At 38.6% G+C, this 27,331-nt stretch overlaps 2 protein-coding genes across 3 annotated transcripts in view; both read left to right on the forward strand.

Annotated features, from left to right (window-relative positions):
* Positions 1–14,019, forward strand: part of LOC135343223 (adhesion G protein-coupled receptor L3-like) — a 35,040-nt gene extending 21,021 nt beyond the window's left edge. The window contains exons 28-29 of the mRNA XM_064540218.1: positions 13,196–13,273; positions 13,454–14,019. Coding sequence (XP_064396288.1) covers positions 13,196–13,273; positions 13,454–13,699 — 324 coding nt within the window. The 3' untranslated portion in view covers positions 13,700–14,019. The remainder of the gene's footprint in view (positions 1–13,195; positions 13,274–13,453) is intronic.
* On the forward strand, positions 186–25,876 carry LOC135343205 (uncharacterized). Of its 2 annotated transcripts, none has more exons than XM_064540204.1 (27): positions 186–472; positions 531–716; positions 760–888; positions 939–1,151; positions 1,215–1,346; positions 1,403–1,609; positions 5,506–5,812; positions 18,404–19,404; positions 19,849–19,965; positions 20,018–20,112; positions 20,451–20,678; positions 20,727–20,795; positions 20,846–20,978; positions 21,048–21,182; positions 21,247–21,319; positions 21,386–21,491; positions 21,537–21,592; positions 21,648–21,795; positions 21,863–21,969; positions 22,024–22,135; positions 23,023–23,176; positions 23,549–23,615; positions 23,797–23,872; positions 24,106–24,206; positions 24,281–24,449; positions 24,503–24,580; positions 25,154–25,876. In XM_064540204.1, the coding sequence occupies exons 1-27, from the start codon at positions 253–255 to the stop codon at positions 25,502–25,504; spliced, it is 4,770 nt and encodes a 1,589-aa protein (XP_064396274.1). In that variant the 5' UTR covers positions 186–252; the 3' UTR covers positions 25,505–25,876. The 2 variants fall into 2 exon arrangements, with proteins under 2 accessions (XP_064396274.1, XP_064396279.1); XM_064540209.1 differs by having other exon boundaries at positions 1,409–1,609.
* Positions 25,877–27,331: the final 1,455 nt, after the last annotated feature.

Here is a 27,331-nt window from a genome sequence, read left to right on the forward strand (position 1 = left end):
ACATTATTGCTATAGCTATAAAAATGTGATTTTAGTAGCCTTGATTGGCCATGTTAAGCGGCCTTGAATCGAGGCCATGCATGTGTTTGTGGAATAATTGAATTTGGTAAAGATCCTTAACTATACACATGAGCTATAGTTGTCCACCTAGCGTTATTTTAGAGACAAATCGGCCTGGAAACAAGGCTAAGGAATATAATTACAATAGCACAAAATTAGCAGAAACTAGCCTACACACTGCTAGAGTAGAAAATGAAGTTACTAGTGCTATTTATATCAGTACTTGCATGGTCAGAGAGTAATTTGTGCACTGCTACTAGCCATGCAGAACTGACAGTGAACTTCACTCAGGCCTCTTACACTGTAACTGAGGGAGGAGAGGCTGTGTCAGTGTGTGTGAAAGTCACCCCTGCACTGGTTGGAGAGGCTATGGTGGTGGTAGAACTGATGAGCAGTGAGGGATTCTCTCAAGGTATATGCATTTAGCTAGTATGTATATTGTTAGTGCTATACTGTTTCCCTGGCCATAGATCTCACTGTTGATCCGACAAGCACACTGACATTGACCAACACTATAATCCAAGTTTGCTGGAATGTTGCTGCTATAGATGACACTGTATTTAAAAATTCTGAGAGTTTTACGCTGACAATTGTACCGATGACTGCTGGAGTGTCTGTGGGGCAGCAAAGTATTGTCACTGTAATAGATAATGATGGTGAGACTTCATTGTTGGTGGAATCATGATAATTCTTGTGCAGATGTCACAGTTGCAATGACTGAAGGTCAGAGGTCAGTCACTGAAGGAGGGACGGTATTGGTTTGTGCAACCTTGACTGGACAGTTGGGGAGAAGTGTAGTTGTGGGTCTAACCATTACATTCGGAACTGGTAAATATTAATCATTAGTTTAACTTATTATGACGATTCTTTGTATACAGCTTCTTTAAGTGATTTTAGCTTAGCGTCAGGCGAGCTGACATTTACTGCATCAGACTCAAGCACAAATCAGGAGTGTTTAGTTGTAATAGCCACAAGTGATGACATTTTTGAAGATGATGAGACATTCACAGTGACACTACACCCGGATCTCCCTAGTGGGGTCACCATATCTGGAGGGAGCTCCACTACTGTGACAATCCCTGCCAATGGTGGTCAGTGGAATTTATTTTAGCATAATTATATGCATGTATATATACCCTCTATTTTTATTACAGGTGTTATCATACAAATGACGGAAATTCAAAAGCAAGTTACGGAAGGAGGGATAGTAACAGTTTGTGCTTCGCTGACCGGACAGTTAGGGAGAAATATTGAAGTCAGACTGGCAACCAGCAGTGGAGGAACAGGTGAGGGAAACGAAACACATTCAATGTTACCATGCTCTTTAATTGGTTTATTCCAGCTACAGATACAGACTTTGTATCAGCATCGGTGACAAGAACATTCACTGCTACTGATACAACAGACAAGTGTATTGTCATTGCAACAAATGGAGACAGAATCTTTGAGGCAAATGAGATATTCACTGTATCACTGAGTGTGGTCAGTCCAACTACTGGAGTCACAGTAGTCAGGAGCCAAACCACAGTGATCATTGTGGATGATGACGGTAGGGTTCATATAGTTTACTGTAATGAGTGCATTGCGAGACAGTATATACTGTGAATGAGATAACAATAGCTTTATCTTTTTACAATAGTTGATATTTTTTTGCCTTTTACAGAGGTGATGGTTGAAATCACAACTTCAGGAAGAGTACACAACTCCCACTTAAAACCATAGTAGGCGAAATCAATTTGCAAAATAACATAATAGTGACAAAGGTAATCATCACTATTTAATGAACTGCCAGTAGGAAAAAGGCAATGAATAACATAGTTACTAATTTTATTCATTGCCTTTCCTACTTGCCGGTTACAATGAATAGTGAGTATCTGTGATGTACAGTGCTATAGAGTAAATAAACGCAATTTGGTACGTGTTAGCACATAAATGTAAATATTTTGAGATTGGAACATTTCTAAGAAAATATGATGATACCATTGTGTTGGTAAACAAATTATAAAATATATCCAAAAATATTTCCATGGCAACCAAAGGTGGTGGGTATGTGGTGGTTTATAAAACACCAACATTTTTCTATAGTGGACAATCGCTTAGCGATGGAAAAGACCAATTGTTTTTGGCTAAGGTATGGAACTTTGGCACAACACTGAATAGTTTAGCTAACATATGCATGCATGGTTATGTATAGCTTACATAAGTACACGTACTAATTAATACTCAATTATGGGATATTTTAGGTGCCTTTTCGCTTAGCGATGGAACTCAAGCAAATTTTTCGGCTAAGGTCTAATTGTTTTTGCACATTAATTGTTAATAAATTTCTATCTTTTGATACAAAAAAGTTGTCCAGAAATACTTTAGTTACGGAGATATTTCATGTTACACATATATTTTACGATCACCCCCATTTTTACCTAAAATGATTTCCCACTACAACAACTTTTGGGGAAATAATTATTATTATTATTTTCAAATAAGGTTGTAGTTATTTATTCACCTACACAATGGTATATCAGCACAATTTCTTAGAAATGTTCCAATCTTGAGATACATTTTAAGTACAACTACTCACTCTGTGGTTAAATTTACTCTCAAAGCTGAAGGCACTGTAGGTCAGACCGAATGCCTTTTGTGTATAGTCTATTGGAGTTGCGTACTCTTCCTAATGAGAACTCTAGGATAAACAGTAGCTCAATAATTATGGTGTTGCAATTCGTGCAGTTATCATCTCTTGTTACCATGCATCCACAATTGGAGCAAAACCTTGTATTGGAGTAATACTATTGTAATAAAGCTGGTGGTGCATGCGCATGGAGTGAGACATTTTTGATTGTTTGAGAAAATGCTTTCCAAGAATGTTACTTACTTACTAGTCAATCGAGTGAAAGATGGTAGCTATTTAAACAGTCTCACTCGTTGCTATGTCACATTTGTTGCCAGGGGCATAATTATAAGAAACAATTTATGCTAAAATATGTATTTAAAGGGAAGGTACCATGAAAAAATAAAGTATTATTTTTTTGCCTTAAAATGTTCTTTGTGAGATATAAAATAACCTTGATGCAAAAAAATTTTTTTTTAAATTAAAGTTTCTGAGGAACAGGATTGTTAAGAAAGGCTTAAAATTTTACTTCCTGTTGAGGTCAAATGTGGGCGCGGTCAAACGTGACGTCAGAGTAGGTACTAGTAAACATTGAATTGATGCATACTGGTGGCTGCATGAGTCTGACTGACAGACACATGTGATTTTAGCTATGATTTTCAAGCCAGTTGAGTTTTTCCTACTCCTTCTCATCTGTTGAGCATGAAAAAAGCTGCAGTGAAGATAAAACAAGCGCTGTGGAGCCATATCTGTATGAGCGAGAAAGCCTTCCCATGCTAGTTCGAGTGGTGATGATGATGGTGACAATGAAGGCAGGATAGGAAATGTTAATTGACTAATTAGTATATAGACTAGGTCTATATGTATAAGTATACAGTCATGCAATTGAGTGTGTCAGGTGTGAATGCATGCGGTAGTACGTTGTGTAGAAATGTATATACCAATAGAGAATCAGTGTGATGGATTTGATCCTTGATATGTGGGTGCTACAGATGGCGTACACTGCCCACAAACACAGATATGGTGAGGCAGATGAGAATGAAGTATACACCAGTAAGTTTATCAGTGCGAAAGGTATAACTTTCTTAACTAGTCGGTTGTGCTGGGGCTGGCTTGGAAGACATATAATTATACGAGTTGTTCTACCAAGCTGTGCATGCAGTATAGCTGCGATTCGTAACAAATTTCCTTCTTCTTCACATGCAGGATTATTGACTCAACCTGTATTACGTGTATTACTCTTGAGACAATTTAAAAGTTACGTTTTTGTCAATGTCGCGACAAACGTTTAGGAGAAGAAGATGCTGGGCTCAAAATTAGGTTGTATGGGATTTAACAACAGGGGGAGAGTCACCATGCATGAGTCCAAGCACTTCACACTAAATATCGACATCCTTGGTAGTTATAATTTATAATTTAGATGGGGTTTGAGTTACTATCGGTAATCTTTACATTATTAACACGTCAAGTTTTAGTTTCACTGGTCTTTGCATGACAATGAGACCCTTGCTGAAGTTGTTTCCAACATGAAAATAGGAAGAGAGGTACTGCATGCATATGTAGTCTGATCAGGAGTCTCAGTTGCATGCCGGGTCTACATGCAGGAGTCACGGTATAGAGAGGTTGTCTCTTGTAAAGCATCAAGTATCAACTGCAGCGAGGTATTATAATTATACATGATTGAACAAAAACAGAAGCTATTAACCTGTCTCCGTTCTCGCTTTTCCTTATACAGTGGCCGACCGGGCACTTCTCTATAGGGCTATCTCTCCATTCCATGACTCTGATCTCAGGGCCTCTCTTTTTACAGGACAATATGGCAGTTTATTTCTGAATAACTGCCTTATAGAAAACAGTTAGAATGGCTCCAGACCTCAGATTTCAGCTTCTTCCTCTTTTGGATCCCAAACTGAGCAGCAAGGGAGGTCATATCTGTGAGTTTTCACTGTACACAGAAACAGGATTCTGTTGCTTTTCAGTGAGCTCTGGTAAATAGGACTTGTTTTTCCCACTCATATTTCAACTGAGAGAACTGTATGACTGCTAGATGTAAAGGAGCAACCAGCTGCAACACACTCAACACACACAGAATACATTTTACATGCAGCACAAATGCCTACTCTGACGTCACGTTTGACCGCGCCCACATTTGACCACAACAGGAAGCAAAATTTTAAGCCAGAAATTGTGTTTCTACAGTCCTGTTTCTCTGAAAAGTTAATTTTCAGAAAAATATTTTTTTGTCTCAGGGCTATTTTATACCCCACAAAGAACATTTTAAGGCAAAAAAATAAAACTTTATTTTTTCATGGTACCTTCCCTTTAATATTGTATACTCTCTCACCACAACGGTAAATAGTCGACACATCTAACACATTTGTCTCTGCGAAAAAAATTTTTGAAACCGGCGTACTTTGTGCTATTATTGCAGGTGCCCTTCTCAAGTATCGACTATAGAAATATACTAAAATAAATCCTTTTTAAAAAAGAAATCGTAATTATCGAATCATACTTTTCTAAGTAAGCACGAATACGTAATTACGTAACAGCTTAAAGGTCTACAGGAGGTATGAAGAGAGTATCCAACTGTACATAGCAGTTGTAGTGTAAACTAGGTTCCGGTATGAGTATGTCATACCATGTCACTATCACACCGCATCTTAAGTGGGTGCGTAGGTGTAGTGGTTAGTTAGTTAAAAATAATATCAGCATAAAAACGCACATGGTCTGCTGTGGTTTATACCTCCAGCCCATATTCATGGCTAACAGTTTACACAATTGTTAGTGACGATTCAGTCCGATATATATGTAATCCTTAAATTGTCCATTAATCCTAGATAAAACCTTATCAAGTGCTGGCAAAAAATTCGTCGGTTTCCAAAGAACAGACTTGTATATCACAAACCCAGAGTCAAGTGCTGTTTATTTCACAATCACTCCAATTAATATCAGTGGGAATGTTTCTAACTCTTCAACTACGGTAATTCCAGTTGAGGTATTCTCTGTTGTTAATGAAAGCAGAAAGATTAAGGGGATCCTTGTTGAAGCTGACGGAAACATTAATTTGTATGGGATGTCTTATCATTATCATTCACTTACTGATGCAGCAGATGTTTATTTAGCGTTACCATGTTCTAAAATGGTAGCTCCTATGACACCATTAGTAGCCGTCCTAGTGTAATTTTGCTGGTGGCTTGTGAAAATGAAACTGTTGTTAAATTCCATTCCTCAGCAATAACACTCAATAGTATGGAAATATATGTGATTGAAAGCGATAATGATCTCACAGGAACAAGAATAACAAGCTCCAAACCTTTGTCTGTGTTTAGTGGATCTGATTGTGCTGAAGTTCCTGCAGGTATAGGCCATTGTAACCACCTGGCTGAACAAGTGCCTCCGACTGTGACATGGGGTTCAAAATTCCTCGTAGCATCTCTCGAGGGTAGATTATCTGGTGAACGTATTCGTGTTCTTAGTGCCCGAGCAGCAAGTGTAGCTGTGAACTGCAACACTGTTGTATCAGTCAGTGAATTCCAGTTGCAGAGTGGAGGGAGCTTCAGAGAATTTGAAATCCCTATTAACAGTTTCTGTAGCATCGAGTCCACTTCTCCAGTACTGGTTGCACAGTATGCGTATGGTAGGGATAGTGATGGCGTGGGAGACCCATTCATGATGATAATCCCTCCAATTGAGCAGTTTACAAATAATTATTTCGTTCCTCTTTTCGAATGTAATAACTATGTCACGGTGTATGTTTCTTCTGAGTTTTTTCAAACTGCACAAATATTATTAGACGATTCTGTTGTTACTGGCTGGACGAATGTTGTCTGTTCAAGTGGAGAGATTTGTGGCCACATAAGTAGAACGAATGTGTCTCCTGGAACTCATTCTATCCGCCATGAAAACAGATCAGCTGTTCTAGGTGTTTCAGTGTATGGATTCTGCACATCCAATTCTCTGTCTTATGGTTACCCTGGAGGCATGAGATTATCTCCCATACAATGCAACTGTGGTCAAAATTCTATTTGTTTGAATAACAGGGAACAGTTCAACTGTAGCTGCTTGAATGGATTTGTGGCTTCATTATCTGAAACAGATGAAGTTGTCTGTAATGGTAAGTTGAGTATTTAAATAGAAGATTATTATATACTAGACTATATCACGTGGTTCTTGCATGTATGCGCTCATGCATATGTGTACAAGTGCTGTATTCCTGCGAGTAATGGCAGTGGACGGTGGAGTCAGTAGTGCATAGATCCTTTCGTGGTTGAAGCATAGATAGAGCAAGGATTGGCAACAAAATCGACCTCGAATAACCATCCGTGTTGCCCTGGCGTTACTCAAGGCTGTCTACTTCAACGTAGCAAGACAGCCTCGAGTAAAGCATAGGCTGGGAATGGTTGAGGAGACAACTGATTGTCTTACTGTCAGTATAACAACCCTGCTACTGATTTTAGACTTCATTTCCATGCTTGAGGCTATATGTGATCCAGGATACTACTTAGTTAGACAATCTTAGCTATATTATAGGTGCTATTAATTGGTACATAGCCATAAAAAAACGGTGAAAAGAGGTGAAAAAGCGCTATGTACCTGTAGCTCTTTCTCAAAAATCTAGAAACAATTTTGGAAATTTCCACATAATACACATCATCAAGAAGCATGGTTTGGGGGGGTCTTAGAAAGCTCTGTGTAAGGCCTCAAACATAAAAAAAAGTGTTTCGCGGCATTACGGTGGGGGACAACACGCATCGTTTCAGGATTAAGCCACACCCCCTGCAAGCCACACCCCCCTGCACAAAAGTCTACGTTTTAACTTCCGTTGCCAATCCCTCTCTTCTTTATCTATGGTTGAAGTGATCTTCATATCCTTTTTTTGATTTCCCTCAATATTCTGCTGAGATATCTGAATCTGCTTTTATTATGCCTCGGTGCGCATGCGCAAGTGAGGTATACGGTAGTGTGTTTGTGTGTCTGTGTGTGTGTGTAGACCGCTACAGCTTCTCAAGGATGAATCAAGTGCAAGTAAGAGTTTCTATAGGCTTCTAGTCATGTTTACTTGGAGTTTAATTCGTGGATTTGCAAAATAATGCTTCGTTCTCGAGTTATGCCTAGTTTTGCTTACTTGGAATGCTATTGCAGCCTTTTCAGAAGAGTCCGTAGCAAAACTTGTTCACCGAGTGTTACTACTTTACTTAGTAGTTAGCTCTGCACTAGAACGCTAGCTATTGGTAGCTGCAACAGTGAGCAGAGAGCTGCAAGGCTCTGCTGACTTGCAGCCATTAATTTTAGACTTGAACTTTTGGCATCGATCGTTTTTAACAACAATCATGGTCGATCATTACCCACTATTCGGTTGATTGCATGCAGCAAAATTCATCATGATAATTATAATCAATGTGTGTATAAAAGCTAGCTATTAGTAGTTTTATGTTATGTAGCTTTTTGGCACCTCCACCGAGGCATCAGCACCCGCGGTGCTTTCATTGGACAATTTTTGATGGCCACTGATCATCCTGACAACCGCTCCATTACATACTTGAGCCTGATACTGGTCAACTATTTGTTGCATCATATCTAGCTAGACTTTGAGACAACTCAGACTTACACATTGACAGTAAGAGCTAGAATGATAATGTCACCCCCCCTATAGCATTAAAGTGAGTGGTCACAATAAGTATGACAATGCTCCAATGTTTTAAGGCTGCATACATATTCCATGACTATACCAGAGAATACTCGGTCCCCTCAAACTACTGTGATACGACAGTGGGATGGAGCGTCTTACCAAGAGTGCACTCTTGGTCTTACTACTGCAGATTCTGTATTGTCTAGCTAGCTACATACAAATCATGCCATATTAAAATGTCAAACCGCTAAGTGTATAGCCTCCTTCATAAGACATCTCTTCGAGGAAGAGCGGCCTGGGATCGAGGCTATGCTAAGTGCTGCTGACACATGATATTCAGATCAAACGTGTTATCAGCCACACATGTACAGAGCACTTAGCACTTACAAACAAAGAAATGTGGTTAAGACCATAGTGAATCTGTAATACTATGCATACTAGTAAGACACTCCATCCCCTCATCTGCTCCTGGTCAGTGCTATAGACAGACACACCAATAGGTGGCTATGGGACTACTAACCAGCGAAAATTCCCTATGCTTCCAGTCGGAGCTGTGATCACTAGAAAAACTGTCCAATTATTCGATTTTTGGCGAGTGTAATCTATTTCCGTTTTGCCAGAACTACACAGCTACAGTTAACTGACACATACTGGGCTCAATCTAGATAGAGTACAGCACATGCATGGTGGAGCAATTGCAGAATCAGTAAACCTTGCAAAGCTGAGCTAGAGTCGTTGTGCCTGACAAATGTAAGTGCTGAGTCAGCAATTAGCCCCACCCACCATAGCTTTCTGGGGTGGGCACTTTACTTTTGTCAGGCACAAACTTACTCTAGCTCAGCTTTGCAAGGTTTACTGATTCTGCAATTGCTCCACCATGTACTGTACTCTATCTAGATTGGGCCCAGTTTGTGTCAGTTAACTCTATCTGTGTAGTTTTGGAAAAAATGGAAGTCGATTACACTCGACGAAAATCGAACGATCGGACACTAGTGATCACAGCTCCGACTGGAAGCAACTTGTTTTTATCTATAGGCATGGTTCAGTGTGAAGCTGAACGTGATTCTGTATGGGGGCTTGTCTTCCCTGCCACTGTGGCTGGCTTTTCATATTCCCAGCAATGCCCACAAAATGGAACTGGAACAACTTTAGGTATAATTATCATTCATGACTGCATGTGTGTTGATATGCATGTATGTATAGGTACTGCGACTCGTTTCTGTACACTGGGTGGTGTCTGGGAAGCAGTGAATATTGATGACTGCACTAGCGAAGTAATCAGCTTGCTTAATGACAGGGTGAGACTCTTACAGTTACTGTAGTAACGAATACATACACTGTCATCTATACATATATACGTATGCTGAATAATATTGCACGTGTATATTGTCAAGATCTTATAATATGCACGTGTCTATAATTATCGTCAAGAAGTCAGATCTTTGAGAGAATAGCCTGAGTTGCATGCATACCCTCTTCTCTTTAAAATCGTTCTTGACGATCTTTCATCAGCACTAGTTTTCTATTCCCCATTCAGGCAAATGAACTATTTTCTAGAAATGCATCTCAGAACAATACATCTCAGATTGAAGTTGACAACCTTCTTGTTTCTCTTACGGAGGCTACTAGTGTAAATGCAACAGGAGACTCCACCATATTCCCTCAAGACCTCAGCACTACTAATACGATCGTCAAGTCAAGTGTGAATTACCTCATTCAAAACGTTGAGACTGCTAGCCCCATGTCTTCTCTCAATTTTAGTGAAGTAAGACTATAAGTTAAAAAACATCCCTTTTATTTAGTGTCTTGCAGGAAGTTATGAACGTTCTCAACAATGTTCTGGACGAGAGGAATACAGAAGGATGGGAAAGATTACAAGAGGTATAAATACAGATATAGATAATTAACTGACAATCATGCAAATATACTCCCAGGATTCTTCTGCTGAGAGTCAGCAATTGCTGTTGAGTGCAGAGTTGTATGGTCAGTATGTGTCATTGGCACTGAGGAGTGAAGATGTGGATACAGGCAGCGTGACGGAGATCACACTTGAGAGACAGAACATTGGTATGCGTATACTTCACCATTTATTAGATAGTTGATTTGAAGCTAGTATATTTGTATTTACCCTCCAGTGCTAGCTGCAATTGAAGTTGACACCACTAGTTTGGATGACATTATCTTTCCTGAAGTTGTCGAAGTCAGTGAAGAAACAGGCTCAGCCCAAACTGTGATACCAGCTGCTCTTCTTATGGAGAGAGGCGCTCTAGGTATTTCATAAACTTTGGTGGTAACCAAAATCTGTTTATCCATATCTGTCTCAATTTTCAGAGGGGAATGTTACAGCAGTCAACATTCTATTTTCCAACTTGGAGGATTTTCTTCCAAAAACCAACCTTGAAATGTATATTATCAACAGTACTAAGTCATGTTCTGCTCGGTCTCATTGTATGCTTATATACACAGGAACACGACCAGACCAGTATCACAGGTTATTTCTAGTCAAGTCTTCTCTAATGTGAAGTTAACTAACTCTCAGGCACAGGCAACCTTCAAATTCACCACCCAAAAGGTAGTTGGACTTACAAGCAACACTAATTCATGCTTGTGTGTGCAGTTCTCTGAGGATGAAGTAGCCGAAAATGCAAAATGTGTATTTTGGAGTGTTTCTAGGTGAGCTGCATGTCCTTCTAGTTGTCCAAATTTAATTACTACAATTATCGTTATTTTGTCAGTGATGCGGCCAACAGCACGTGGTCCACGGAAGGTGTGATTACAGTCAGTGTGGATGAAGACGAGCAAATGAGAGTATATAATATTGTCTGTAAGAGCAGTCATTTCACAGCATTTGCTGTTCTAATGGATGTCTATGGAGCACTGAATGTAAGCCTCATGCAGCGAACTAATTTACTTATTATGCATGCTTGGTCTTTTGTAGGACACAACTCCAGAGATCAGGTTTGCTCTATCAGTGGTGACTTATGTTGGTTGTTCCATCTCCATCTTCTTTCTTCTGTTGTCTATCCTCTATTTCTTGACATTGAGGTAATTATTGAAGGACTATTATATAATAGCTTTATACATGTATAAAACCTTGCTGTGCTGTTGATGTTTAGAAAAGAGCTGCTGACCAAGGTTCATAACTTCATTCATCTCAACCTGTCTATTTCTTTGCTCCTTGGTTACGTGGTGTTCCTGTCAGGAATACAGACAGCTGTGGCCAGCGAGGTATAACTTGAATGTATAAATTATCATGCAGTATTGTATATAACTGGTACAGTTTACCTCAAAACTTTAACAGACAACATGCATGCCGAAATTCATATTTATGAGCAAGCCTATAATTTTATAATAATTATATCATAATACTGCTCCATTTGCGAACTTTGCGAGTGCTTATGGCATCGCAATAATAAGATCGCAGATATCTATAGCTATGTTAGTATATACGAAACGACCGGTATATCGAGGTGACCATAATTCAGAGAGCGGGATTAGCGAGAGTCTATATATACTATATAATGTTGATCCTTTAATGTTCGCAGGTAGCGTGTGTGTTTGTGGCTGCTCTCCTTCACTACCTGTTCACTACTGTGTTCTTTTGGATGCTGTGTGAGGGAATCATGCTCTATCTCATGTTGGTGCTTGTCTTCAACCAAATATCCAAGAAATGGTGGATATTCTTTATTATTGGATGGGGTAAATTATAAAGATATTATTAAGATAAAACATTGGGTATATGTTTTTTGCAGTTGTTCCAGTGATACCGGTGGCTATATCTGCTGCACTGATTCATGACCAGTATGGCACAAAAGAATAGTAAGTTTTCGTAATTCAGTGGAACCTTAATTACTAAATTCTATGGACAACTGCATGCATGTTACAACATAATCAGTGGTGTAGGAAGGGGGCTCCCCCCCCATCTTTAGAGGCTATATATTAAGTAGAGATGACTTATCAAGCTGCACTATATAGATAGCCGCACTTTTTTCCATTAAAAAAACTAGAGCCCCTCCTCCCATTGAGAAATTGCTTCCTACACCACTGATAATACAGCGCTTCCCCCATACATGCATTTCCAATTTTATATATCTTTACAACTGCATGACAATATTTATTCATCCCTATATTATATATATTCAGTTGTTGGATTGCTGTTGGTGCCGGTGATAAAGGAGCCATATGGGCATTTGTTGTACCAATGCTACTAGTTGTTCTGGTGAGATCTCTATATAGCTTGCAAATGCATCAGAATAATTATAGTGTATATATCTCGTGAGTGTATTATACAGCAGCAGTGTTTGACTCAGAGTACAATCTGCCTCATTGTATATAGCAGCAGTGTTTGACTCAGAGTACAATCTGCCTCATTGTATATAGCAGCAGTGTTTGACTCAGAGTACAATCTGCCTCATTGTATATAGCAGCAGTTTTTGAGAGTACACATCTGCACCATTAGTTTTACCTTTATAAATTATGACGACTATACCTACAGGTGAATGTATTCTTCCTCTTGGCTGCTTTGCGCAGTGTCTATAGACAGAGAAAGTCAACCATGCAACGAAGTGGAAAAAAGGAATCTTTACAATTATTCTCGTGAGTGTGCATGTCAACGTGCTCTCACGTGCTATTCAGTAACATGTTGATCCCAATGCTTGTATATGTATGCAGACAACTCTTCAAGGCCACTATAATTCTCCTTCCATTGCTCGGGCTGACTTGGGTGTTTGGTCTACTCTCAGTCAACAGCAGCACTATTGTGTTTGCATGGTTGTTCTCTATCTTTAACTCACTGCAAGGCTTGTTCGTATTCATCTTCCATGTGCTCAGGAATGAAAAGGTGCTTGCGTGTTTCATTTTTTTAGCATTTTTATGTCTAGATCACTTCTAATTTTTAGGTCACAAACTTCCTAAAGCAGTGCAGAAAGAGAATGGATAGCGTTGTATCAACTTCTGCCTCAGGAAAAAACAATCTGGTATAATTATAGATCTACGTACCTTAAAATTTAATGTCTAGACAGGTGGATCGCCTATATTAAAGTATAGCATGCGTAAATATACTCGATCGTTTCCATTGTAGTTCAAGTTAGAAATCAGACTGTTTATAAAATTATAATTATTATAGTGCCAGACTGTGAAATATCTATTATATGCAGAGCAAGAATCCGACGAATGGTGTTCAGCTCAAGCCAAGTCACTCTAGATTCAACAAACACGATCATAGTACCATGCAAGATGAAGCCATTAAAGTCGATGAGACTGCATCTGAATTCGGCTCAGAGAAGTCGTACATTGCTGGATTGCTTGAAAATGATAAAAAGTGGCACGAGAAAATCACCTTTGATTGGATAAAAGATTTTTCACGCTCACAGGAAAGCCTTGAAACAAGGCTACTATCATAATTATATTACAGCCATTATTATATACATCCATTAATTTTACTGTTGCATGTATAGTTATGTATTATTTTGTTGCCAACTCCATTTACTTTTATCTCTTCTAGTATATAGTGACTACCATGAGTGTCCCAGTGTTACATGCTTATGTATATCAGTGTACCTTAGCCCACATTATACACTACACTCACTGTCGTGTGACGATAGTCCACTTGCATTTTCCAACATTTACAATAATTATAAATGTTAATTTGTGGTAGTTAATCTGTTCCCAAAGGCCATGGCTATACATGTATACTGATTCAGTTCATCATATATTAATTTGTGTATTTAAAGTCATCATTGTCTCATTTGGGGTAACGTAACCTTATATGCATGGTACAACCTCCCAATAAAGGAAACCTCTGAATAGCGGACAAAACCCCCTGCACCAACTTGTCCATTATTCGGAGGTTCCACTGTAGGTGATTGCTATTATTAGTATATTAAAGGTATCACTACTGCAAACAGTTTTTAGCTACTGTTAATTAAGAGCTTGTGTGTTCAGTTGTGAACATCGCAATTTTGATTTAGAAAGAGCAACCATTTTCATAAACTCAAGCAACTCCTAGATAAAGCAATTTGGTCTCTAGTTTTTCAAACAGGAAAGCTCAGGGGTACAGAAGCTAATGACAAATTGTTTGAGTTAGGCATGCATCCTCTAGACTATAGCCTTGTTCCCAGGACGATTATTCTTTAATAGAACAAAGTTGACCTAGCGTTATTTTAGAGACAACTCAGCTGGGAACGAGGCTACTTCTAGACATACTAGGTGATAGTCTTGAATACCCACCTTAATTATAGATACTCTTTATTTTACTTGTGTGTACGTTGTACACGCTCGACTCCTCATTAGATATTACAGTGCATTACAGTGCACTTGCAACAGAGAATTGCCAAACAGCAAACCACAATTAGATTGTAGATAATAAATATCATTTTCAGTTGAAGAGAACTTAACTTAACACATAGAAAGCGTAGAGTCAAACTGAAATGACAACCATTTTTTCAGCAGACACTCATTGAACCTCTCTAGACATACCCCCTACCCCCCCCCCATCAAACAAAAGAACGTAATTTACATGCTATGTATATACATGTACATGCAACATGCAAATACATGTACATAGACTATACTAGTGTACATAGACTACTAGTGTATACATAGACTACTAGTGTACATAGACTATACTAGTGTATACATAGACTATACTAGTGTATACATAGACTATACTAGTGTACATAGACTATACTAGTGTATACATAGACTATACTAGTGTATACATAGACTATACTAGTGTACATAGACTATACTAGTGTATACATAGACTATACTAGTGTACATAGACTATACTAGTGTACATGGACTACTAGTGTACATAGACTATACTAGTGTACATAGACTATACTAGTGTATACATAGACTATACTAGTGTACATAGACTATACTAGTGTATACATAGACTATACTAGTGTACATAGACTACTAGTGTACATAGACTACTAGAATGCTTTCAAGAATAACACACTCAGAGACTCCTGTAGGTATCTATGAGTGAGACTATATGACTGAGCCCCTTCTTGGGCTTTAGATCAGGAAATAAGCAGAGATTCAATGAGATTCTGCTAAAAAACAGTAATAAACTTTCAGTAAGGCCAGTGTTCGTCAATGTCTTGTTTCTGGTTTGGAAATCACCTTACCACTAGTGAGGGAGGGAGGTTATCATTATTCATTATTGTGACATCACTTCCTGTAAAACCCCATTTCCTGTTAATTAAAATAACCACACTGGATATACAATAAAACCACAAATATGAAAAAGGAAAATCTTACCTAATCTATGCTGCAATCTATGCTATTTATCATGTGACACACCCACAAGTAGGTGTGGCTAATGAAAATAATGGAGTGATGTCATAATAATGAGTTTTTTGATGAGGCAGTGAAATTTGAGGAGGGAGGTAACCAGAAACAAGACATTGATTAACATTGGCCTAATAAAAGTGCAAGCTAAGCTTACTAATAGGTTATTGGTAATGAATTCATATCTGGTGGTTTTGCTGTTTGGCAATTTTCGCTATAGATATTATATCAACAAAAATTAACTGTCAGCTTTACCGTAATTTTGATGAATATCAATCATTGGCTGTATACTGTTTAACAGTGTCTTGTTTGATAATGCTACCAGTCCACAGTTATTATAGAACTACACTTCAGCTGAGCCAAGCCACTTTAGACCAGTATATATAAGTTTAGACCTCTACATCACAGTATTCAACTGTATAGAGTGTTTGTAGCCAGGAGGATCTATTATAGCTAACTAGTTAGGTTTAATACAGTGTGTGTATATATGTATTGTATAATGGAACTGCTAGCACTGGAGCTGTTTCTTGTCATCTGTTTATCAAGAGTGGAAGTGTCTACTCAAATTGTTCCAGGTCAGAGAAGGTGGACATCACCACTAATTTATGACCTTTTAATGACATTCCAGGCCAAATTGCTTTTTGTTTTTGCTGACTCAGCAGTAGAACATGACTGGATCTAGGCGGATATCTAGCTAGTATGGGTATTATGTGCTGATAGGGTTAGGTCCAGTAACCATCATAGACACCGAACACAACTAGCTGTCAACAGATTCAGCGACAGAAACCGTGCAGAAATATTGTCTCATGAATCAGTCGCCTTCTATAACATAGACTCGTGATTAGGCCGCCCAACTTTTAGAGGGCAGCTAAAATAGAGACTAGCAGAGAAGTACAGTAGACGCTACTGCTGAGTCAGCAAAAACAAAAAGCAATTTGGCCTGGAATGTCATTAAAAGGTCATAATTAGTGAAAGTTCAAGTGATGTCCGACCTCCTCTGATCCCCACCTATGGGGCGTCAATATGTTGACCATTCCCGGATTACATTTCCCCCACGTGGGGGGGGGGTGGGGCATATCATTGATAGGTGCATAACATAGAGTGATAATGAATCATTAATGCTATTCATTTAACTACCAGTAGGAAAGGCAATGAATGAATAACATAGTTACTGATTGCTTTTCCTACTAGTTGCCGGTTACAATGAATAGTAGTATCTGTGATGAAGGTCATACAGAATGCCTTTTGTGTACAGTCAGGAGTGCTTGAATACAGTATTGCTGCGTACTCCGATAATTATAGCCCGGCAATAGTGGTATCTATATGTATAACAGTAGCTCAGTACGGTCGGTGTTGCAATTCATCATGCATCCACAATTAGGGCAAAACCTTGTGAAGCCAGCAAAATTTGTATACTCTCACCACAATGGTAAATGGTCGACACCTAACAAATTTCTCTCTGCGAACATCTTTTTGAAACCAGCGTGCTTCGTGCTCTATGGGATTTAGAAGCCCAAAGGAACTGATTTAGTATCCCGAGCGTAGCGAGGGTACTAAAGTGGCTGAGGGCTTCTAAATCACATGGACACTGACAAAACAGTGCATGTCTAACTCATTTAGATACTAGTGCGCATGCGCAAACCGCTTGACTACAATACAATTACTTGACAACGCAATACTAGGTATACTAAGTCCCATAGTATACCTGCTCTGAGGCACTTTTCCCATGTACTTCCCATGTAGATCTTATTTACTAGTGTCTAATTGTATAAACCATAATTATATGTAACTGAAATAGTTACAACTGATAGTAAGAAATCGTAATTATCAAATCATACTTTTCTAAAAATAAGTAAGTACGAATACATAATTACGTAACAATTTCAGTGTTAGGTCTATTATAATGATAAGATATTCATTTGTTTATCGTATACTGAGTTCTTCTCTTAATCAGATTCATCTTCTTGATCTTCCCATGCATGCCTTTATTAAACTGTTAATATCTCTGGATCAAGTGCAAAGACAAGAGCAAGTTAAGTGGGACATCTCTTTAACTTTAGAAGAGGTAGAGTATACCTATATCCTGACAGTGACATCCACGAAACAGTCAACCTTGAAAGTTTGGACACCTGAACCAGAAAAGTTATATGAGCAAAATATTTTTTCTCAAGTTTGAAGACTGATATTTGCCCAAACTGTTCCTTGATCTGTTGTAGACCAAGTCTAATTGATTTGTATCTGACAAACTGTGGAGTCCATGGAAATAGTTAGGCTAGCTCTAAACATCGTTTTGCCTCACTGAACCAGTTGCTAAAAATTAATAATGAGCTACAGAATTGTTAGATCTACTTTGGCATTGGCAATAGTCATCATCACATTTGCTCCATCTTATGATGCTCAAATTACAGGTAGGACTGAATTCTTGTAGTCTAACTATTATTATACATGTAATCTTTGCATTGTCCATTAATCCTAGATGAGACCTCATCAAGTGCTGGCAAGAAATTCGTTGTTGGTTTCCCAAGAAATGCAGATATAATTCCAAATATTGATCCTGAATTGTTTTTGTTTATCACAAACCCAGAGTCAAGTGCTGTTAATTTCACCATCACTCCAATTAATATCAGTGGGAACGCTTATAACTCTTCAACTACAGTAAGCATTCCATCCAGTTTTGAGGTATTATCTGTTAATGAAAGGAACAAGGGGATTCTTGTTGAAGCCGAAGGAACCATCAATTTGTATGGGATGTCTTTTCATTCAGGTTCTGCTGATGCTTATTTGGCGTTACCATGTCCTACAATGGCAGTTGATGAATACGAATATTATGGAATCTCTTATAACACCATTAATAGCAACACTCCTAGTGTGATTTTGTTGGTGGCTTGTGAAAATGAAACTGTTGTCAAATTCCATTCCTCAACAATAACACTAAATAGTATGGAAACATATCAGATTGAAAGTGATAATGATCTCACAGGAACAAGAATAACAAGCTCCAAACCTTTGTCTGTGTTTAGTGGATCTGATTGTGCTAATGTCCCTCAAGGTATAGGCAATTGTGACCACCTGGTTGAACAAGTGCCTCCGACTGTGACATGGGGCTCAAAATTCCTCGTAGCATCTCTCGAAGGTAGATCTTCTGGTGAACGTATTCGTGTTCTTAGTGCCCGAGCAGCAAGTGTAGCTGTGAACTGCAACACTGTTGTATCAGTCAGTGAATTCCAGTTGCAAAGTGGAGGGAGTTTCAGAGAATTTGAAATCCCGATCAACAGTTTCTGTAGCATTGAATCCACTTCTCCAGTACTAGTTGTTCAGTATGCACATGGTGGTGACAGTGATGGCGGCTTGGGAGACCCATTCATGATGATAATCCCTCCAATGGAGCAGTTTACAAGTAACTATTTTATCGAAGCGTTTCCTCTTTTCGTATCCAACTATGTCACAGTGTATGTTTCTTCTGAGTTTTTTCAAACTGCACAGATATTGTTAGACAATTCCATTGTTACTGGTTGGAGAAATGTTGTCTGTTCAAGTGGAGAGATTTGTGGCCACATAAGTAGAACGAGTGTGTCTACTGGAGCTCATTCTATCCGTCATCAAAACAGCTCAGCTGTTCTAGGTGTTTCAGTGTATGGATTCAGCTTTGGTATTTCTTATGGTTACCCTGGAGGCATGAGATTATCTCCCATACAATGCAACTGTGGTCAAAATTCTATTTGTTTGAATAACATGGGACAGTTCAACTGTAGGTGCTTGAATGGATTTGTGGCTTCATTGTCTGAAACTGATAAAGTTCTCTGTAACAGTAAGTTGAGTTTTTAAATAGAAGGTCATCTGATTGTTTCTAGACTATTATGTGATTCTTTTATGTATGCATTCACATGCATGTGTAAAAGTACTGTATTCCTGCAAGTAAGGGAAGTGGAATAGTGCCAAGATCCTCTCGCGGTTAAAATGACGATTCATATTCTTTTGTCAGAGATATCTGAAGTCAGTACTATAGACAGTAACTTTGACTTGTTGATTTTTATATACTATATAGCTGAAATTAATGTGTTCCGGCAGACTGTACAGTTCGGGTCCAATCTTTACACAGGCGAGGCTACCGAACTTTGAGATTGCGTCCTCGTACTTGTTTAGTTTAGTCTGCTCAACTAATGCAAATCTATAAACACTCGTGTTGGTCGAACTCCGCTCCACTAATACTCATTCATGCTCGTAGCAACTGTTATTATAGTTTTCTCTATAGGCATGGTTCAGTGTGAAGCTGAAAAGGATTCTGTATGGGGACTTGTCTTCCCTGCCACTATGGCTGGCTTTTCCTATTCCCGACAATGCCCACAAAATGGAAATGGAATAACTTTAGGTATCATTATATCATTCCATGTGACTGTGTGTTGATGTGCATGTGTATATAGGTACTGCGACTCGTTTCTGTACACTGGGTGGTGTCTGGGAAGCAGTGAATATTGATAACTGCACTAGCGAAGTAATCAGCTCACTTAATGACAGGGTGAGACTTTGCAGTTACTGTAGTACTTTACACTATAACGAATACATACACTGTCATCTATATACATACTGATATTATGCATGTGTATATCGTCAAAGGCTTATAAAGAGAAGAGGGCATGCAACTCACTATCTACCCATTGTAATCATCCAACTTTATGTCAGAGGCATATACTATTCAGTAGTGGCAAACGTTTTTTGCCCACGCGGAATGTCTAAAAAGAGTAACAGTATGTCGTTAGTGAGTCTAAGAATAGCCTGCCCTCTTCTCTCTATATAAGCCCTAATTGATACTCGTCTTTCATCAGCTATTATTATAGTTTTCTATTCCCCATTCAGGCAAATGAACTATTTTCTAGAAATGCATCTCAGAACAATACATCTCAGAACGAAGTTGAAGACCTTCTTACTTCTCTTGAGGAGGCTACTAGTGTAAATGCAACAGGAGACTCCACCATATTCCCTCAAGACCTCAGCACTACTAATACGATCGTCAAGTCAAGTGTGAATTACCTAGTTCAAAGTGTTGAGATTGCTAGTCCCATGTCTTCTCTCAATTTTAGTGAAGTAAGACTATAAGTTAAGTAAAACATCCCTTTTATTAGTGCCTTGCAGGAAGTTATGAACGTTCTCAACAATGTTCTGGACGAGAGGAATACAGAAGGATGGGAAAGATTACAAGAGGTACAAATACAGATATAGATAATTAACTAACAATCATGCAAATATGACAGGATTCTTCTGCTGAGAGCCAGCAATTGCTGTTGAATGCAGAGTTATATGGTCAGTATGTGTCATTGGCACTAAGGAGTGAAGCTGTGGATACAGGCAACATGACGGAGATCATACTTGAGAGACAAAACATCGGTATGCGTACTTCACCATTTACTAGATATTTGAAGCTAGTATAATTATTCACATTTACTGTCCATGCAGTGCTAGCTGCAATTGAAGTTGACACCACTAGTTTGGATAACATTACCTTTCCTGAAGTTGTCGAAGTTAGTGAAGAAACAGGATCAGCCCAAACTGTGATACCAGCTGCTCTTCTTATGGAGAGAGGTGCTCTAGGTATTTCATAAATTTTGGTGGTAACCAAAATCTGTTTATCCATTATGTCTGTCTCAATTTTCAGAGGGGAATGTTACAGCAGTCAACATTCTATTTTCCAACTTGGAGGATTTTCTTCCAAAAACCAACCTTGAAATGTATATTATCAACAGTGCTAAGTCATGTTCTGCTCGGTCTCATTGTATGCTTATAATTATACACAGGAACACGACCAGACCAGTATCACAGGTTATTTCTAGTCAAGTCTTCTCTAACGTGAAATTAACTAACTCTCAGACACAGGCAACCTTCAGATTCACCACCCAAAAGGTATTTGGACTTATAAGCAACACTAATTCATGCTTGTGTGTGCAGTTCCCTGAGGATGAAGTAGCCGAAAATGCAAGATGTGTATTTTGGAGTGTTTCTAGGTGAGCTGCATGTCCTTCTATAATGTTTATTGTTGTCAAAGATATATTTTGTCAGTGATGCGGCCAACAGCGCGTGGTCCAAGGAAGGTGTGACTACAGTCAGTGTGGATGAAGACGAGCAAATGAGAGTATATGATATTGTCTGTGAGAGCAGTCATTTCACAGCCTTTGCTGTTCTAATGGATGTCACTGGAGCACTGAATGTAAGCCTTATGCAGCGAATACTAATTTACTTGAATCAGTTCTTTATAATTATGCTTGGTCTTTTAGAACGCAACTACAGAAATCAAGTTTGCTCTATCGGTGGTGACTTATGTTGGTTGTTCCATCTCCATCTTCTTTCTTCTGTTGTCTATCTTCTATTTCTTGACATTGAGGTAATTATTGAAGCTTTGCATATGTATAAAACCTTACTAGCTATTGATATTTAGAAAAGAGCTGCTGACCAAGGTTCATAACTTCATCCATCTCAACCTGTCTATTTCTTTGCTCCTTGGTTACGTGGTGTTCCTGTCAGGAGTAGAGACAGCTGTGGCCAACGAGGTGAGGTGTATATAACTTGAGTCGTGTATCAGTTCTATAAATTCTGCAGTATTGTATTATTATAGCTGGTACATGCAGTCTACCTTAAAACTTTAACGGACAACATGCATACCGAAATTCATATTAAATATGAATTTTATGAGCAAGCCTTATATTTGTATCATCCATTTGCGAACTTTGCAAGTGCTTATGGCATCCAAAAATAAGATTGCAGATACTTATATAGATATCACAATTCTTGCCTGATTGTAAGTTATATATACAGATAGCAAAGTGTTGTTTATTTGGCTCATTCACAAAGATTCTTCACTGTTCCAAACTTATGCAGTAGGATCCACAACTTGGCCTTTTACTCTCAACACGTTCTTGTAATCATTATGGTCTATCGTATATCCCTATATCTCTATTATACTGACTGGCTATAGTGCATGCATGAGTGCATATGTGTATTGACATTCATGCATGAACTGGCACGCACATAATATTACAGTATAGACTCTCGTTAATCTGGTACCCTTGGAACGGTGAAGTTTTGCCACATTAGCGAGGTGGCCAGAATTTAAAAAAAGTGACCGCGGCTAATTATGTACATGTCTCGAACCCATTGGCTCATTTCGTGGTCTTGCCAAACCACACCCTAACATAATAATTATATTCGTATTATATGCATAATTCTATTACAACATCTGGTTTGGGGCTGGAACTTACTAGTGTACAGAATAGCGAGGTGGTCGCATTTCAGGGCAAGTTTTGTGCAGTATTGTCCCGCTATAGCAATCCGTCCGTACCTAACGAAGCGACCGGTATATCGAGGTGACCATAATTCAGAGAGCCGGATTAGTGAGAGTCTATATACTGCATGTATATTGATATTTAATCACTTGCAGGTAGCGTGTGTGTTTGTGGCTGCTCTCCTTCATTACCTGTTCACTACTGTGTTCTTTTGGATGCTGTGTGAGGGAATCATGCTCTATCTCATGTTGGTGCTTGTCTTCAACCAAATATCCAAGAAATGGTGGATATTCTTTATTATTGGATGGGGTAATTTTTGTACAATGCATACACTAAGTACATGAATGCATGCATAATTATAATATGTGCAATGAGCAACCACTTTCACTGCATGCATGGCTAAACTAATGTACTGCACGTGCATGCTTGTCATACTGCACAGCTATAAGATTGTCCTTTCTTGCGCATGCACTATGAGCAAAGAAGACAACCTCTCTCTTATAAGAAATGCGTGATACCCCTCGAAGTAGGGTGGAGGGTTCATCCATTTATGCATGCATGTATGTGCGGTGATAAAATAGAAGTGCATGCATGGCCGCATGCATGGCCACATACATATTTTTGTACATGCACTTGTAACTCTATAGCATTGAGTGCATTGGGTAATATGTTTTCTTGCAGTTGTTCCAGTGATACCAGTGGCTATATCTGCTGGACTGATTCATGACCAGTATGGAACAGAAGAGTAGTAAGTAACTTTTATAATTCAGTGGAACCTCATCTCCATGCAGACAACTGCATGTGTGCATGTTAAAACATGCATGCATATACATGTATACATGCAGTTCTCCCTCAATAAATGTCTAATAGAAAGCGTGTAAACCTTAACAATTAACTGACAATTTATTTGTTTACTTTTATACATTCAGTTGTTGGATTGCCGTTGGTGCCGGTGATAAAGGAGCCATATGGGCATTTGTTGTACCAATGCTACTAGTTGTTCTGGTGAGATCTCTATAACTTGCAAATGCATCGGAATAATTATAGTGTATATATCTCGTGAGTTTGTTAACTCTCATTCGTTAATTTAATGCCAGCAAAATGAGCTACACAGTGAAATCGCAAACATCAGATTATGTGCAATCACCGTACAGTATCTACTAAAATAATTTTATATATAGCAGCCAGTTTTTGAGAGTACATGCACTCTTATAATTATAACAACTATACCTGTACAGGTGAATATATTCTTCCTCTTGGCTGCTTTGCGTAGTGTCTATAATCTGAGAAAATCAACCATGCAACGAAGTGAAAAAAAGGAATCTTTACAGTTATTCTCGTGAGTGTGTCAACTCTCATTCATGCTGTTCATCAGTAACATGTTGATCCCAATGCTTATATGTATGCATGCAGACAACTTTTCAAGGCCACCATAATTCTCCTTCCATTGCTCGGGCTGACTTGGGTGTTTGGTCTACTCTCAGTCAACAACAGCACTATTGTGTTTGCATGGTTGTTCTCTATCTTTAACTCACTGCAAGGCCTGTTCGTGTTCATCTTCCATGTGCTCAGGAGTGAAAAGGTACTTGCGTGTGGCATTTTTTAGCATTTTTTTTATGTTTCTTCTGATTTTAGGTCACAAACTTCCTAAAGCAGTGCAGAAACAAAATGGATAGTGTTGTATCAACTTCTGCCTCAGGAAAAAACAATCTGGTATAATTATATAGATCTTCCTTAAAATTTAATTCTATAGACAGGTGGATCACCTATAAATTAATAATACTAACAGGCACCTGACCTATATATTATTATTCATGATAGTATCGTATATAGAGGGTAATTTTCGTGGGGTAAAAAATTCGAAAACGGTGATTTTCGTGAGTATAAATTTCATTGCTTGCACTGCATTGCATGCGTTACGGTAAGCCACGCCTACGTTTTCGTGGGTAAAAATTTCGTGTAGATCAGTGTGCCCACAAAAACAACGAATTTTTTACCCCTCGAAAATTACCTGCTATATACGGTAGTCTTTGGCTGCTATTATAAAATAGAGATGCATGCATGGCCACATATATATATATACATATGTTTGTATACACCTATTTAAGGCTCAGTCTCTAAAGTTATTATGTGTGCATGTGCCTACACATTATTATAGCAGTTGTCAAAATTCAGGGTATGCATTTAACATTGGAGTGTATATGCTCGTTTCCATTGTATAGACTATTTATAAATAATAATAGTCATGCATGCAGACTACTGTGAAATACATATAATTATGTGCAGAGCAAGAATACGACGAGTGATGGTGTTCAGCTCAAGCCAAGTCACTCTAGATTCAGCGAACACGATCATAGTACCATGCAAGATGAAGCCATTAAAGTCGATAAGACTGCACCTGAGTCTGGCTCAGAGAAGTCTGCACCTGAGTCTGGCTCAGAGAAGCCTGCACCTGAGTCTGGCTCAAAGAAGTCTGCACCTGAGTCTGGCTCAGAGAAGTCTGCACCTGAGTCTGGCTCAGAGAAGTCATACATTGCTGGATTGCTTGAAAATGATAAAAAGTGGCACGAAAAAACTACTACGATAACCTTTAATTGGAAAAAAGAATTTTCACGCCCACATGCAGGAAAGCCTTAAAGCACAGCTATTAACATAATTGTTTTTTCCCTATTATAGTGCCGCTACATATATAGTGCAAAGTTTTATTTGAAATCCATGCATGCATGCATAATTATACTGATTGTACATAATTATATAGTATAGATGTTATTAACACACATAGTTTTAATTATTGTTCACGATGGATCCAACCCCTCATCATTGGACCCCCGGGCGTTCCCGGTATTCGTATCAAATTCCATGCATTGAGAAAGCTCCCCTAAGAACCAGCCATGCAAGACATTTCTCAGAGACTATATAATTATGAACATATTTATACCAATATACTAAGTGTTACCCATGCAATAGTTTTATAGTCTGTTTTCTCGATTGAAATTTTTTCAAGTTAAAGTGCCTGCATGTGATATATGCATGTATATGCATGCATCATCATAACAAGAGTCGATCAATAATACAATCTTATACATAGTATACGTTGATCCGATACTCCTATTTATGCACTCCTGCATGGTTGTATAATAATAATTATCGATATCATAGCCCATGCATGCAAGGCAGGAGAAACCGCATTTGATGTACGTTACGAAAAAGTCCAAACCGAGAACTTAGAATTAGTCAGTGAATATATATATCCGCCACTCCAAATCCTGCATGCACATCTATCTCTATATAAGTCCTAAGTAATCCTAATTCCTAAACGTGAAACTATAAATGGCCCCTAAGGGCTTTCGTACATAATAATGGCTAGAGGCCTCATGCATGCATGCATGTGCCATTATCTATACCATAATTATACATTTATATAGCTAATGAATATAATGCATGTATATATATACTCATTCTATTTCCTGCAGACTACCCCCCCCCCCCCTACACCATGCACTATAGCCTCAACTCCAGGACACTGCACTCTTGTTATTATACCACCATGAAGAAATGAGAATTCATTAGGAAGAGTGCACAACTCCCACTTAAAACCAGCATAATTATATATATATGCGTTCCTTCTAGCATATATATATAGGCTACGTCACAATCACATGCATATAAACTATGAAATCAAATGTGCAGACTTGCCCCCATGCACTGGTGATGAGTCATCTCCCCTCCCATGATTACGAGAAAGTTGTGTTGAGAAATTTTCCTTCATAAAAATACCTCATCATGTCCTGATTTAGGTGTCGTCCTGCAGTTCCAATTAAGGTCGCTGAAAACATCAAGAATCCCCTGCATATTCCGACCATTATGTGGAAAAAGGGAGGGGTTTCACTATGGTATTGGATGTACATGTGGGTTACCAATGGTGTCAAAACTGAGTCAGTGGGTGGGAGTTTGTCATAAATCTGCACGTGAATCGGGCGAGGTAGCAGAAATGAAATTTCAGCGACAATCATTTGGTAGGTAAGATTAATACGTAGAAAAGAAACATTGACACACATAATCAAAAATGTCTAGCAGGTGTTTGCTATCACCTATACTGTGACACTGCTAACAGCTAACAGTCTTAGCAATTCTCTCTCCAGAGCAGCAGCCATCTTCGTTCCCTTCTTTGTTTCCCTTCTCCCCAGCACACGAGCAACTCTCTGAAGATTGATCATCCGTTTCTTTCAGCTCCATCTTTTTCGTATATGCGAGGAGAGGGTGCTCCCTGAAGATTTACCAATCCCTAGTTTAGGCAAACCTCGATTTAATCCCTCCAATAGAATGCAAGCTTTGCAGAGCTCTTGGCTTGAGATGTGTAACCACAACGACTGCAACACAAGAACACAAGACATTCAAGTGAAGTCTAATGAAGCTTATGGACAAGTGAGGAAATAAAGTGATAGAGATTTGTGTAATGATTAT

The sequence above is a fragment of the Halichondria panicea genome, chromosome 1, assembly GCF_963675165.1.
Source record: "Halichondria panicea chromosome 1, odHalPani1.1, whole genome shotgun sequence".
NCBI classification, from domain to species: Eukaryota; Metazoa; Porifera; class Demospongiae; order Suberitida; family Halichondriidae; genus Halichondria; species Halichondria panicea.